At 43.5% G+C, this 16541-nt stretch overlaps 1 protein-coding gene across 5 annotated transcripts in view; it reads right to left on the bottom strand.

The window, feature by feature from the left end:
• The window catches only part of APC (APC regulator of Wnt signaling pathway), a 102385-nt gene that overhangs the window by 40030 nt on the left and 45814 nt on the right, over nt 1–16541 (bottom strand). For all 5 annotated transcript variants that reach the window (XM_083151660.1, XM_083151663.1, XM_083151662.1 and 2 more), the window contains one exon: nt 3098–3250. In XM_083151660.1, coding sequence (XP_083007786.1) covers nt 3098–3244 — 147 coding nt within the window. In that variant the 5' untranslated portion in view covers nt 3245–3250. The remainder of the gene's footprint in view (nt 1–3097; nt 3251–16541) is intronic.

A 16541-nucleotide genomic window follows, 5' to 3' on the forward strand; every position in this document is an offset into this window, starting at 1 on the left:
AACACGCTAATACTAGGTAAGGGATAGAAGACAAGATGTGCTTATTTCAGAATCTTTCACTAGGGGGTGCTAAAGACACAAGTGAAAGGGGATCTGCACTGCAGAACATGGAGAGCACTGTTACACCTGCAAGGGATGATTTTCAAGAACAGTGACTGCTTATATACCCCCCTCCCCACTGAATGGCCTGCAAAGACTGCGCCAGGGAAAAGAGGAGCGCATAGCTCTTGCCACACAAACATATCTCCAGTATTACATTTCTCACACTGTCACACTGTGCTATTTCAGAACTCAATATTACCGCCCTAGGAAACAAGTTATCCCCTAAATTAAGGATGTCCTCCTTTACTGACATTTAGAAAAGCGTCTTGTTTAAATATTTGACTTGGTTGAACACTGTTTATGTAATAACAACAAAATACAATGAGACTTTCATTATGTGGTTTCCTCAGAAATTACACAGAAACCAAAAATAATTGGCACAACCAAGATTTTGGGATTTGTCAACAGTTCTCTGTCGAATACAACAGGTCATATGATGAATAAAAGTCTCCTATGGAATGTTATAAGTTCCCAGCAGACGTTTGAACACGCAGTTATATAGTCAGTCAGAACATCATTACTACAGACTCTATAGCAAGCGATTTCCTTTAGCAAGATTTTCACTTACGTGTGTTCTAGAGATTCTAATACAAAATGTCACATTCACAAAGGATACAAGTACAGAGCAAAATGCTGGTCTTTTAACGTGGAGATTATATAAGGTTATTCCTGGTATATTAACTAGAGGCACCGGGGCCAAAGATTTGAAATTGGATTAGTCATCGGGATTTTAATTTGTCGAGCGTTGGTGAAAGGCTTTGGATTTTTTTTCAAAAATGGTAAAAAAAAAACGCCCATATCACGTAGTTTTTTTTTTGTCCTAGGGTAATATTAACCTTAATAAAATTAAATTTCCAGCCCTTTCCAGACAATTTTGACCACTTTACAGCTCACAATGTTGTTTTATTTCAATTCAGGCCAAGGTCTGCAGCAAGCTGGCTGGTTATTAACACATGGAACTTCTGACAGCATCAGTATGGTGTATTGGGGTGCAGTACACACAAACTATAAAGAAGAGCAAAATATATTTTTTTTTTATGCGCAGGTTGTATAACACTGCGTGGAGGCAGAACAATCGACGGGGCGTCCATAAAAAAAAAAAAGAAGTTGTTTTTCTTTATTTTTTTGTGTGTTCTGCACCCCAATTTACTATGCTGTCAGAAGTTCTGTGTGTGATTGTTTTGCCTCCACGCAGAACAATCACACACGGAAATTCTGACAGTATGGTGTATTGGATTGCAGTGCAGCACACCAAAGACCACAATGAAAACAAAAAATGAAAAGCTGACTGACAGCCGCTGCCCACTGACACAGCCTTCCTAACACACGACCAGTACAATACCCTGCACAGCACCCCTCTGCTGTCTTCACACCACTGCCAGTAATAAACACCCCACAGAGGCTATACTCTGCAGAACCGTTTGCAGCTTGTGGACGCCTGTGAGAAATGGTGCCGAATTCTCAGGACGTCGTCTCGGTGTCTCGCGTGAATCCGACTTGATATTACCGCGTTTGGGATTCCGAACAAAGCAGGAAAGTCGCAAGCGCTGCTCGGGGGCCTATGTTCGGATTCCATGTTCATCTCTCATATAAACACCATACCCATGTCCTGTGTTTTAGACATTTCTCAATGTCTGGTGTCCGCATAATGTGGTGCATTTGAAAGCTGAAGCACAATCTGTGCATTCCATTCAATGAGCTAAGAGTTTGCAAAAGCAAATATTAAAAATATAAGGTCATTTATCCCATTTTTGAGCTTTTAGAGAAATTCTCCTGAAAATGGATAGGTCTTGAAATGGCCAAATTATACCATTTGATCCTCTCAACTGGCATGAATAGTAATTGGGAGGGATGTTCCAGGGGCTCTGCAATGTCAAGGCTTTTTTACATTAAAGTTTTTCCTTACCTCCCACTGAGGGGGGTGCAGCAAAAAACTATTGAATTTCCCTAGCAAATACTATGTGAGTTTGTAATTGAATTTCAATTTGGTGCTTGAATTTGCAGTGAAAGTAACTTACAGGCTCCAACTAACACCTAATTAAATTGACTCCTGTATGTAATGACCCCATTGTTAGAGACGCCACTTCCTCAGCTCATAGACTGTACGAGATAGTATAATAATTAATGGTAAACCGTACAAGTGACCATTTGTATTCAGTCAACAGGGACACCGGCACAAACACAAGGTGAACACAGATGATATTACCAGGAGTGACCACGCATGTGCCTTCTCCCACATGCAACATACACAACTACCGCTTACTTCCAAACACTATCACAATACAAATCTGCCTGATTACTCTACCTACAAAAGATCTTACAATGCAATACATTTAAGCTTGTTTGCTTCGTTTTTTTTTGGAAGGCCTGAAATGGGCTAAAAATCAATTAGCGTATCTGAACATTGATTATCACAGGCAAAGCTGGCGAAAAACAATCAATAGCCCATTATACAAAGCTGAACACAGCAAAGGACAGGTCACGCCTGGAAATAAAGGTCAGCATATAAATGAGCTTATTTCTAATAATACTTTAAATACTACAGGTTATGTTCTCTGTACTGAGTCTCCATTGCAAACCCTTAATTCAGGACTTTACAGCAATTACAATGCAGAGCCAATTTCCCATAGGCATTCAAGCAGAACGTCTAGGAGTACATGAAGCAGCACAAGGCTGCGCACGTACATACAATCAGCCAACTCATTCCCCATTGGATCCTCGGTCGTAGCATTTAGGATTAAACATAAATGTATTGGTGTTTAAAACCTACTAAAAATATTAGAACAAACCAGACTAGAAGGAATCACAGCAGAGATGAAACAGATCAATATACCCAGCAGGGAAGGGAGGTGCCTGCACATAAAAGCAGGGAAGGTAATGTGGATGGGGCAGCTAGGGAAGGTACACACTGGCAAACAATAATACACTATTAACTATGTGATAACCTGTGATGGTGTACATTATTTATGGTGATTTCTGAGCATGTATACTGTACCTTCATGTTGGATGCTTCAGACTCAAGTTTTGTTAGGTGATTTGAATTATCTTCTAGTTCTTGTCGAAGGTTTGTGTTCTCCATTGTCAGTGCCTCAACCTGCTTTAACAGCTGGTCATACGAAGCTGCAGCCATGCTAGGCTCCATCCAGCCCTGTAGTGAGACAAAGCCAAAATACTTATCACACACCGAAGCTGTGTACAATCAGAATGCAGGCCACCAATGGCACGGCGGTGACATTGTACAGAAACAAGCCAGGAAAACCAATAGCCCACTGCTTGCAATGTCCTATAAACATCAGGAGAACGTGCTAAGCTCCCTGCTGTGAAATGATGCAGTAGGATCAGAGAAGTCCCAATGTGATGTGTCGGGAATGGGCCATAGGTTCGACATGAAGGTCGACAGCGCTTAGGTGAACACAAAATAGGTCGACAGGCCTAAGGTCAACAGGTTCGGAAGGTCAACACAAACGTTTGGTCGACGTGAAGTTTTCAGGTATTTTGTTCCGAATGTCAACGTAAGTCAACATGGACACCATATCAGTGTACCGCTGCGATCGCCATGCTTTGAGCATGGTGCTTCGCTGTTCTCGGCACACTTTATTCTCTATCCATGCCCTAGTGTATGGTAGGGTATGAAACACTGCCTGTTTTGGGAAAAAAATTGAAAACCGCATGTCTACTTTTTGACTGTTAACCTTCCAATTGTCGACCTTATAACCCTGTCAACCTATTTTATTTTTCGACCTAAGCCCTGTCTGCATTTAGTGGTCCACCTAATTTACGTCGACCTAGCAACTGTATCCCAGTGTGTCACAGACCAAATGATAGGACAAGCTGGATAACCTGCTACAGAGAATATTAGCTACACAATGGGGCAGATGTATTAAGCCTTAACAAGAGATACATGTAGGGGTGATAAGGAGAGATAAACGTCCAGCCAATCAGCTCCTTACTGACTTTTTTCAAACACAGCCTGTAACATGGCAGGTAGGAGGTGATTGGCTGGACGTTTATCTCTCCTTACCACCCTTGGATTTATCTCTTGTTAAGGCTTAATACATCTGCCCCAATGTACGGGTGTCCCAGCCAGCTGCCACTGCCCTGCCTGCATACTGCACAAAACAGATGGGATGAAAAGTCTGGACTTTCAGAACATAACAAACACAGAAAATATTATATTAAACGATATAGCTGCAGTCACACAAGTCTGTGTACCCTAGAACACTCGATGCTATATGCAATCTTAATAAACAGATAATGCAATCTAAAGTGCAACAATGACCATTTATGCAGGGAGAGCAATGGGAGTATTGCTGGTGTGGGGAATATAAAGGTAGGTTCTCTGCACTGATACCTGTACAAGTAAATTAGACAGAGTATTGTATCATATAATATGAATGATACCAAATCTCTCGCGCATATGTGACAGGCAATGCACCCCAAGAATTTATATAAACAAATTTACCGAAGAAAGGGAGCACTCCTTATTAATAAACACTTAATCGTACTCTAGTCGAAAATTCTACTTCAAATCCTAGGGATAATCAGCAAACAAGAAAATGTCCATATTTCAGGCTTCTGAAAACGGCATCAGTGGTGTGGAGGAATCCTCTAGAGCAGCAGTTCTCAAGCTGTGGGTCCAAACCCCAAAGTGGGTTGTGACTCCATGTTGCCGACCATCAGACTAATGACTTATCTAATCTCTCAGCCAGTGATCCAAGAAGTCTAAAAAAAAATTCAGTTGATTTGCCTGTTACTTCAAACGCCATGCATCATTTTGTGTCTCCACAATACTGCCATGCGTGTGTGGGTCTACTGACCACACACGTGTGGCGGTCAATCTGCGGTAACTTGCTAGGGACCTGTAATAATTTTTGTCTGATGGGGTCCGAGAACGAAATAGTTTGAGAGCCCCTGCTCTAGGCCATACTAGTCAAAATGGCTTCCGCTCAAGATATATGTATACACTACAAGTTTGTTAGCAACCCGGTGGGGTAACAGACATCGGCAAGTGCATACACACTTGCTGATGCTGGCAGCTACTTGTTGGGAGGGCTTTGCTGTATTCATTTGCCTCCCACACTTACGGCTGCTCCTGTGGACTTCTTGGATCCTGGAAAAACTGATAATAGAGATTGATAGAGGTGCAATGTCATACCTCCCGATACTGTATGTCCCATTAGAGGAGGGTCAAAATGCTTGGTTCCTTGGCTTCCCTCTTATACCTCTTTTAGAAAGAAGTCTAAATTCCAAACTTTTTTGCGCGTGAATGAGCATCATCCTGTATCTGGCTTATATCTGGAAGGGTCTACCCAGGTTGAGAGTACCGGATGTGAAAGGTGTGAAGAAGACCTGCGCAATGCGTAAAAGAATTTGATTGGCCAAGGACCATAGTACTTGGAGATGAGATCACCTTCAAGAGTCCCTTGAATCCTGGAAGACCTGGGTTGGGTGTGACTGCTGATGACAGGATAATAACCCAGTTCATCGCCCATGTGTGAAAGGAGCAACCGCGGCCTCAACCTGTGCCCTGTGTCTGAGCCAGAATTTTATGTCTGAAAGTGGTATTAATGTATTATTGCCAACATATTTGTTGAACTAGTAAATGAGATAGGAGGGTCAACACAGGTTAAGACTATCATAAATTAAGAGGGAAGTCAAGGAATAGAGCATTGTGTCCCTCCTGGAATGGGGCATGTTGGAAGGTACATAAATATTCATTGGGATCTGTTACAATTAACCCTTTGAGTACCAAAGTTGCGGTGAGAGATGTGCAAAATATCCATGAAAAATGCCAGTCTCGCTTAATTGACTTCAGATCATTTGCCGGCAAAATCTAAAGTGACTCATATTTCTTGACTATGGCCCTGGCATTTGTAGCGGATATTTTGCACATCTCTCACAGCAACATTGGCACTCAAAGGGTTAAGTGGCGTTTCTACTAGCACAGAAACTTACTACCACTGAGGAAGGGGGATATACTTCAATGGCTACAAATGAGCACCGGAAGAGTATTTTCTGCATTCTTTGTTCTACAATATTTAAATTAGGATTTAAAAAGATGATTTAACTTTATTAAATAATAAGACAAAAATTCTAAGCATGAACCAATTTAGTGGTTAAAATGGACCTGACCAGACACGTCATGCGCTATATAACCAGACCAAAAAAAGCGTTCTATGGAATTCTGTTAACAGGGCAGACAACACTTTATCCATCACACCCGGTCGGCTCTCTCGGAAAGAAGACTACTGCAGTATAAGACACAGCTTCCTCCTGTCTACATGGTGCAGCTGGCCTGTGAGAGGAAGGAAGTGAAGGAATTCTGCTTGGGAGAGAACCTAGCACTTCGTATGAAACGCCCACCCCTGTCAGAATAATCACAAGGCACAACATAGTATGAAAAAAGCAGTGGCCCTGGTGACAGCCCCACTTTCATGCTCTACTAATACATACCCTAGTTACAGAAAATGGCAAATCTCTTGCAGAAAATAAGTTTCATGTTTAAGTGCCTTTAATTATTATTTGGGTTAACAAGAACAATGACCTTCAATATTTTAAAAGTAGGACAGTGTCATCAGGCAGAAATTTCCTGCTTCAACCGATGGCTTAGAAATCGCAATTTGAAAAGCGCTGTACTAAATAATCCTCAAATCCTAGATTTATCTGTGACATGCAATCCTCTCAAATTGAGGGCAAAGAGAAAGAACGAGGGATACAGCGGTACAAGATGATGGGTGACTTCGCTAAATATATGTATTACCGTGAAATGATTGCTCCTTCACACCCATCAACCAAATCTTGCCCCCAAATACTTGAAATTTAAATAGCAGAGTAACAAACTCATTTCATATTAAAAGTCATTCTCAAACATGTACAGAGGACTAAGGGCCTGATTCAGACCAGATCACTAGGCTAATTTTTGGAGCCCTGCGATCAGGTATACGCCACCCCACCAGAGTGAAATCCCACCTCGTGCTAGCCTGCGAATTGCAAATTGCTTAGCACGGCTTGTGAAAATTAGCGGGATCAGTAATTAGCTGCAAATCCATTCACAAGCCACACACCATCAAATGGTTTTTCTAGTGTGTGCAGTCTGTCCGCAGCCCAGGACTTACTCGGTGGCTGCAAAAGAAAAAGTCGGATCAGGGCTGGAGCCGACGTTACACACCCTCCCTCAAAGCCTTGAGCATGCCTATGTTTTCTAGGACACTCCCAGAAAATGGCTGGTTACCATGCCCCCACCCCCAAACTCCAGCTTTATGTCAATCGACTTGCATACAGCCAGCGAATAAAAAAATAGCCAGATTTTTTCGCAGGATGGCCTGTACGCATGCGCAGTCATTTCATAATTGCCCAGCATGCATCGGGTCTGAGTTCGGCCCTAAGACACTATGGCCCTTATTCTGATCGGTGCGGCCGGATCCGAATATGCGGGTAGGACCGTGCGTCCGAAACCCCGCCTTCCATACGGATCGCCAACTCCGTCCGAACGCGGTAAGAAGCTGTCCGAACGGACCGCAAGTGTATTTCTCATGGAATACGCCTCCTCCATCTCAGGTAACCTCCCCCATCATTCGATGGTCGCAGACCATCGAATGCAGGACCGAGTGGTCAGGCAGCTCCCGCAACCTCAGACCACACGGGCATTTCTCTGTGCAAAAGCAGGGATCTGGGCGGGCAGCTGACATCCGGCAATGTCATATGTCCGCCCCCTACACGTGCGTCACGGCCGCATTACCATACGTACGCCCAGCGTTTTCATGGGAACGCCCATGAAACGCGGGGTGTAAACATATGGTAATGAGCCCAAACAGCCCTTCACACCCCTCTCCACCCCCTGTTCGTAGTGTTCACATTTCATGCGGGATTTGGCCGTACGCCCCGCTCGCACATGCGCAGAGACGCCTCAGCACATGCGCAGACACAAAACATCGGTGGCACGAACGCACGCGGATATTACCGCACCAACCAGAATAAGGGCCTTTATTATGTTGCTGTGGTTTTTGATGTTGGATGGTGTGCGAAACATTGGGTATTATTCAGACTGACAATATTTCCAATACCCCCAATGATCACAAAGCAATTTTTTTCTAAAATGGACATAACCATGCTGCACTGCAGGTGGGGCAGATGTAACATGCACAGAGGGAGTTAGATTTGGGTGAGGTGTGTTCAAACACAAATCTAAATTGCATTGTAAAAATAATGCAGCCAGTATTTACCCTGAACAGAAATAAAATTACTCACCCAAATATCTCTCTCTCTGCAAGTTACATCTGCCCCACCTGCAGTGCACATGGTTTTGTCCATTTCAGAAAAATGTATGTGCTTTGCAATCAAATCTGAATCAGGCCCTTTGTACGTAACGTGATTGTGGATGTTAATCCCTGGAGCCATGAAACATTATATTAGTTGGTATGCAGGCAGTGGATAGACAATGCCTAGGTCGACCACTAATGGTCGACAGTGACTAGGTCGACACAAGCTTATGGTCGACTGAGGCAAGGTCGACAGACATTCTAGGGTTACATTTTTGTTGGGGGCCAATTACCTATAAATATACTTTTGAATTATGGGAGGAAACCCGCACGAGTATACATCCTTGCCAATACCGATTGCGACAAGCAATACAAGACACTGTTCAACCCCGATGACAGGGTCCTGTATGACCCAGAAACATTTGTTATATGATCTTCTCTGAAAATAACAGTTTGCATTATGCTGGAGTTCCATGCAATGGCTTGTAGTTAATTAAGCTACCTGGGACTGTGAGATACAGCTTGGACACACAGGATGGTGGTTCTTACTATTACTGGCATGCTGAAATTGTATTCAATGTTATAAATGTGTGTGTTACCATAAAGGCTGCGGCGGCACTTTGTCATACAATGTAAACAGCAGTCACAAACTTGCGATGGCCACATTAATTATTTGAACAAGTGACACTCCTGCCTTTATTATATTTAGTGTTCATTCTAGCACTCGCCATATTTAAAAACCCATGCAGTTCCTCTTCCCTGCCTGGGGTGTCGCTGTCTGCTGTAGTGCTTCTCACACAGTGTGGTCTGTATATCAGCACTGATATGCAAACCAGACCTGTGCTAGAAACACCACAGCAGACAGCGACACCCCAGGCAGGGAACAGGAACTGCATAGGTTTTCAAAGATGGCGGGTGGTAGAATGAACACTCATATACATACATTGTATACATATATCTGTCTTGCGTTCACTCACTCTGGCTGATGTTCAATTATGGGCGAAAAATCCTCGGGTGTATTTTCCAGATATTTTGTCTTTTTTGGCTAACCAATTTTGACACCCGGGAAAAAAATTATTTTGCCTTGAAAACACACGGTATCAGTGAAACTCTGTATTTTCACTTGAAAAAGGACAATTTTCGGACAAAAACGCGGCTATTTTCTTACAGGCAAAACAAAATCCCTGACAAGCCGTGGCTCACGCCAGCTTATCGGGGTTAATAGAGTAGCCCTTATAAAAAGGCATGAACTGCACTTGAGCCCTTACTAGTCAGTTACAGATCCATTAATCGAAGGGGATATCTATCTATCTATATAGATATATACATACATACCTCCTAACATGACCCTCTCCAGGAGGGACATATCGCTCTGTTTCTACCCTTATCTCTCAAATTATGATTAGTATCACCTGTGGTGAAGCAACTTTCTTATCAATTACCCTGTTAAAAACAGGTGACGGCAATCATACATTAAGAGGGAAGTACAGAAAAAGCATTGTGTCCCTCCTGGAGAGGGTCATATTGGGAGATATATATTATATATAGATAGAGATATAGAGATAGATAGATACACACACACACACAATAATGGAAGAAAAAAACGTCACTCCTGGTGCTTGAAAATACAGTACTTTTACTGCGCTGCCAACGGCGTTTCAGGCCGGGGGCCCGTCTTCAGGACAATAGATATATATATATTGGTAGCACCAATAGGACAGTGGCGTGAAGTCACAGGGCGCGTGATGCAGAGCTGGGAATGTAATGGGTGGCGGCATTTGCATGGATGGGGCCCACAAGCTATAAAACATAGATGTGACGTCACACGGGCTGATGATCCTGTGGGCGGTGGCCGGACCCCATTGTTAATCCAGCCATAACCAGAGAGGAACGGTAAATTATAATACCATAGCATTATAACATATGATAAATAAGTATTCGGGAACATTTTTATTTATTTCTGATAAAACCCAGCAGCCATAACACTTAAAACATTATTGCAAAAAATAGATCCCGATTTCATCTTCTCGGAAGTCCAAAGGACATGTAATACTCTGAGTCACTGCAAAGCAATAAATGAAATCTCTTCCACTTTGCATATGCACGTCCTTTCAAATATGTGAAGTATTTTAAACAAGCTGAAGATGCTCTCCGTGTTCACGCCAACATTCCTAATGAGTCCGCTGCATCCATCTGACCAACATTACAGGCAATGCAGCGTGACAGGCGTCCGAGGCTTCTGCAGAATGATTCCACACAGGCACCTCTCTAATTGCGCATGCTATCATCTCCCTCCTCCCATGCTCAGCACAAGCAGCACTGCTAGACGGCTCTTACTAACTGAAAGCTAAAATAGAAATCTCAGACTTAGCAGAATGCATCGCTGCCAGAAAGCATTACTCATGTCCTCAGCTACATTGCTCAGCCGTAGCCTATGCACGCACAGTAACAAGCAAATCCCTAATTACTGCCAAGGATGCAGAAGCAAACTACTGATCATGAAAGTGTCTCTCAGCCTGAGGCAGGTGTGGCTCGGATAGCAGTATTGTGCATGACACAGAAAGTACAAGCAGCTAAACACATTGTATAACAGTCAACACAGCCCCGACCACATCTTTAGGGCAGTATCCTTATTGGATTTGATACAGGTCAGAAAGAAGAGAGGACCATTATTGGGGTTGCTATGGTATCACTGGTACCGCCTCCACCTATTAATAAACCAATCAGCACATTGCACATTTGTACAAAGCAATCTGCCAAGCTGTCAGTCATTCTCTGCTTTGCTAGAAGCGCACAGCAAGCTGCTGTAGAGACAGAAGATAGAGCACACATACAGTACAGTGCGGACATACTGTACAGTATCTGATTATACTTTTTACCACTCACAGAAATACACAATATTTACAGGTCCTAAAAATCTCAATGTGTTTGTATAAAGACACCTATTTGCCTTATGGGACCTACACACATAGCGCTATGTGTAGATGAGCGTTCTGAGCAGTGTTTCCGGGCCTAGGGAAGATGATCAGCAGCTGCTCCATTCCCAAAACCGCATGAATCTAATTTTTGTGATGTTGCTCAAGGAAGGTTATATAGTATTCCATACGTATACATTTAAGATAATGCAAAATATCTGATCTTAAAATACATGACAACATTTCTTACATTATGGTGTGCCTTGGCAATTTTAAAATAGAATACCCCTTTTACACCAAAACGCTGGGTCGCACCTGGACTTTTGTACCCAGCATCAACTGCAACCCGTGTTTAGATCCCTCTTACATTCCTCCTCCTGCACGCACCCCCCCCCCCCCCCCCCAGGCAGAAGCAGTTCTCACAGCGCTTGGCGATGACATCATCTCCAATCGGCGGGACCACCGAATGCTGCACCGGGCCCCAGCACCAAAGTAAGGCCCTGTGCACCCCCCAGCCCTCGTCCGGGAGGTGAATGGATGCCGCACAAAGGCATCCATATACATCCTCTCTGCCTCCGCTGCTGTCTGCAGAGTACAGCAGCGGAGGCTTTGTGTGCCCCCAGGCACAACCTGCGGTCCACAGGTTGGGATTCCCCCATTGATGTAAACGGGAGCCGGGTCAGATGACCCGGCATACCCGTTTACACTGCCCTCTACCCAGGTCCTAGCCGTGTTCAACCCAGGTCAAGACCTGGGTAGAAGTCCCGTGTAAAGGGACACCGCTTGACCCATTTACACTGCGGTGTAAAAGGCAAATTTGTGTGCTGTAAGGTAAAAAGGTTGAAAATTACTGATCTAGTCTGTACCGGTCACTAAAAAAAAAGGTCAAATAAAAAAATAAAAAAGTATATTAAAGCAATCCATTTAATTTCATTATGCAAAGAAATTGAAATGAATTAGCCTAAGGGGATGTAAAATTAGTTTACCTGCCACAGCAGGACATTCTCATGGATTCCACAGATATTATTAGAGGATATTAAATTATGAAGTGTGACATCACAACATCCCAGCTGGCTATGCCCTAAATATTTTCTATCAGGCAGTAATGCCAATAGCATGGTCATGGTAGGAGAGAGAACACAATCAGTCCCCTTCTCCAAACAAATGTCTGCATTAAACCAAAAAGACAAAATCATGGTTAGTGAGCAGCCTGAACTTGCTGAAGAAAAATCAGAATTCTGCTAACACTAATTGGAACAACAAAACCAGTGTTCCTCACTAATCTGTGCTGCTATTTTTACAGTGAACGGAGCCCTCTGCCTGTCGCAGCACCACAAGCTTCCTCTGTGTGACTTAGCAGCCGTGTATGTTAACAGGAAATGCCTCTGTTAGTGTGAAATAATGAATGGGAAAGATTTTAGGGACAAGAAATTCAGTGAGTCACAAGAGGGGTTCTATTCTAGGGCGATAATTAGTCAACATCCAAAAATAATTTCTGCAAGCCTCCTTCACATATAAAATACAACTTCATATAAATCTATATCTTGATAAACAATGGGACAGATGTATTAAGCCTGGCGAAGAGATAAAGTGGAAGGTTATAACGCACCAGCCAATCAACTCCTGTCAATTTTTAAACATAGCTGATTGGCCGTTGCGTTATCACCTTTCACTTTATCGTAGTACATCTGTCCTACAGTGAGGCATATGCATGTATCCCTTTGTCCTCCACAGTTTAGCATGGGGGACACTAATACAGGGAGACTGTATCCGTCCGATACATCGACATTAATTAGGTCAATAGGTCTAGGCTGACATTGTCAAAAGGTCGACAGATTAATGGTAGACATGAGGTTTTTTTTTACTGACTTGATCTTCCTTCACAATCCAAATGGAGTTAGATTATAAAAGTGCCTAGACAAGGGCGAGCAGCACATTACTATGGCGTTCATGTCAGCAGATTTCAACAGACACCAACAAAACAAAAAAGGAATCCGACCTTATCCTGTGTCTACTATTTCCATGTTGACATATTGTGTCGAGATTGTCAATGGTGACCTAGGCTATGTCAACCTTTTTCATTACCTATTGTCCGTCAACCTAATAACCCCTCACCTGACAATACCGATGTTTCAGCAAAATCCAGTTATCACTCTGGGAGCTGCTGCAATGTTGGGTTGGTATGTTTGGGCACCCAAAAATTTAGAAAAACAAATGGCTTTATTAAGTGGCCTCAGAAATCTGTATTTTATAGTGATAGTTAGTAAACATAGGACCTCCGTGTTCTCCCGATGCCTTTTTGATGAGCACAGTGATGGTATCACGCACCCAGGGCCGGCCCAACTTAAAGCATAGAAGGTGGATAACATGGGCCCCACCAAGCGGTATGGATCATTAGGTCTACAGCAATATGGTCGACATGGGTCTAGGTCGACAGTCAAAATGTCAACATGGGGTTTTTCACAGTTTTTTCCCATGAATGTCGACACAGTCGACATGGACACAGGTTAAAGTGAACCGCATCCCCTCGCATGGCTCGGCACACTATTTTATTCTCCCACCACGCCCTAGTGGATGGTAGGGCATGAAATACTGCCTGTCGACACAGGTCGGCTAAAAAAACTGTGAAAAACCCCATGTTGACCTTTTGACTGTCGACCTAATGCTTGCGTCGCCCTAATGGTGTCGACCATCTTGCTGTAGACCTAATGACCGTATCTCCACCAAGCACAGTTAGACGCCTTGGGGTGCACAATGGGCTGCTGCTTACCTCCGGTGATAGGGTTTGGTCCACCCTAGCAGTCTGAATGCCAATTTTGTAGAGAATTTCACAGTGTAAAATGTAAACTGTAACATTTATTTATATTTAGAGATGTGGGATGAATCAGCCCTCTCCTCCAATAACACCAATCTGCCCGGTGCCTTCAGTGGATGTAGAACAGTATAGGGAATGAACTGCGTCACTCCATTTATCCAGTCATAGCTTGTCAGAGAAAGCTGGTACAATATACATATAGCCAACGTTTCAATGCCTCTAGGGCATATTTATCAAGGCAAGCAAGTACACTGCAGACAAGCATCAACTATCTCTCTATATAGTTTATATATAAACTATACTGTATATCTCCATCATCCCTTTTGAGGACAGTAAAGAAATAAGCATTTCTTTGAGTACAGAGATGCAGCAAGACATTGGGCAGTATTCAATGAGAAAAGTTCTCCGTGTTTTGTGGAGAATTTGTGCTTTGTTCGCCTTGGATGGAGCATTTTGCTCTCCAAAAGCGAGCAACCCTATTCAATGTGAAATATTCTCCGTCTTTTTAAGTGATTTTCTCCGTCTCTCTCCGTGTAGCAATTCTCCATCTTTTGATGGAGAGCTGGAATGTGAACTTTTGAACGTAAAGGTTTTTTTTTTAAATTTTGGTGTAAAAAAATCAGGGTTTTTTTTCCTGTGAAGGGGCATGTTATTTTTATTCATGTGCTTATAGCACATGAATATCTATTTAATTTAAAAAAAAAAAATATTTGTTTACATTTTTTTTTACACAGTGCAGCCAGCAGGGGGCCCGAGCGCTCGAGCCGCTCATTAGATATTCATATATTCACTGCAGCCGAACGTAACTATGCACGAACGGTGCAGTGAATACTGGGTCCCCCGCTGGCTATAGGGGGGTGCAGCCTGGGTCCTGGAGAGCCCCCCTCCCCTCCACAGTCCTCTGGAGCAGCCAGGGAGACTTTAATCTCTCTGGCTGCTTCCGGCTCCCTGAAAGCTCCCTGCTCCCTGCAGGGGTTAAGACTCGCCGCGAGTGGCGGCGAGTCTTAACCACATTGAATAGAGGGAGCAGGAGTGGCAGCGAGCCCTCCGGAACACGGAGAGTGCATGGAGAGCTAAATAAAACGCTCTCCATGCACGGAGAACTTTTTCATTGAATACTGCCCATTGTCCTGATTTAAAGTACACAAAATACTGTTTTTCATGCACCTGACAAACATAAAATATACTCAAGTAGAATATATAATGATATATAATTAACCGTCAGAACAGATATTACAATTAGACGACAGGAGGCCCAAAAAGCCAGCAAGCATACTGTATAGTGTATTGTACATCAGATTAGATGTTCCAGTGATGTCCCCTCAGATGCTACAACCCCTTTTACAAAACAGGGGTGTTTTCGGACGGTACATTTAGGCAAGAATTTGGTGCTGCTTTATGTAAATAAATTAGCTCAGTTACCTTCCTTGAAACAATAGGTCACCTATGGTGATTTTCGGATTAGATCCTGATTTTATGTGTGTTTGTGGAATGCCTGCTGTGTGTTTGCTTTCTGCTCCGAAGGGAAGGGGAAAAGAAAACATTTGGGATACTGTAAATGTATGTTGGCTGCTACAAACAAGCAATTAACAGAGAATGGATTTAATCCTTTAACCCAGTTGTTCCCAAACTTTTTGAATCACAGCGCCCTACAGTATCCGAATTCTTTACAAGGCAGCCCTAGGCCAAAAGCTGCTAATTGGAGCACCATGGAGATACGAGTTACGGAGATACGAGTTACGGAGATACGAGTTACGGAGATACGAGTTCAAGATTTTTTTGTGTCCATGTTGACACCTGTAGGCCTGGACCCCCAATTAGTATAGCACATACCCTCCGTTACCACACTTTACCATTCCCAATTGGAGTCCATGTGCAATGTATGAAAAAGTCTCCCTCCCCCAATGTCACCCTTTTCATGTGTCATCCTACACAATGTAGACCTATCAACTGTATACCCCTAAAAAGTGCCATGACTGGCTGGTTAAGAGTAGTTTTAATGCCAATTATGTGTAGAGCAAATGGGTGTGGTATGGGACTCCGACAGTCGGGATCCCGACAGTCATTAACGTTGGGATCCTGACTGCCCGGAGTCAGACAGCATGGCGAGTGCAAAAAAGCCCCTTGCGGGCTCGCTGCGCTCGCCACACTGCGGGCACGGTGGCTCGCTACACTCGCCACCTATTCTATTCTCCCTCTATGGGGGTCGTGGACCCCCATGAGGGAAAATAGCGGGTGCCGTCGGTCACCCGGCTGCCGGCGTTTTGACAGTCGGGATGCCGACGTCGGGTAAAGGACTGTCGGGATCCTGACTGCCGGGAACCCATCCGGCACCCGAGCAAATAGGATGTCACTATATAGCAAACATCTTTGAGTTAGCTACTTTAAAAAATGTACACGAGGTGTGAAGAGGTTTTGTTAAGGGCGATAACTAGATTTTCACAGCATGCA

The sequence above is a fragment of the Crinia signifera genome, chromosome 1 (genome assembly GCF_055691185.1).
Source record: "Crinia signifera chromosome 1, ASM5569118v1, whole genome shotgun sequence".
Taxonomy (NCBI): Eukaryota; Metazoa; Chordata; class Amphibia; order Anura; family Myobatrachidae; genus Crinia; species Crinia signifera.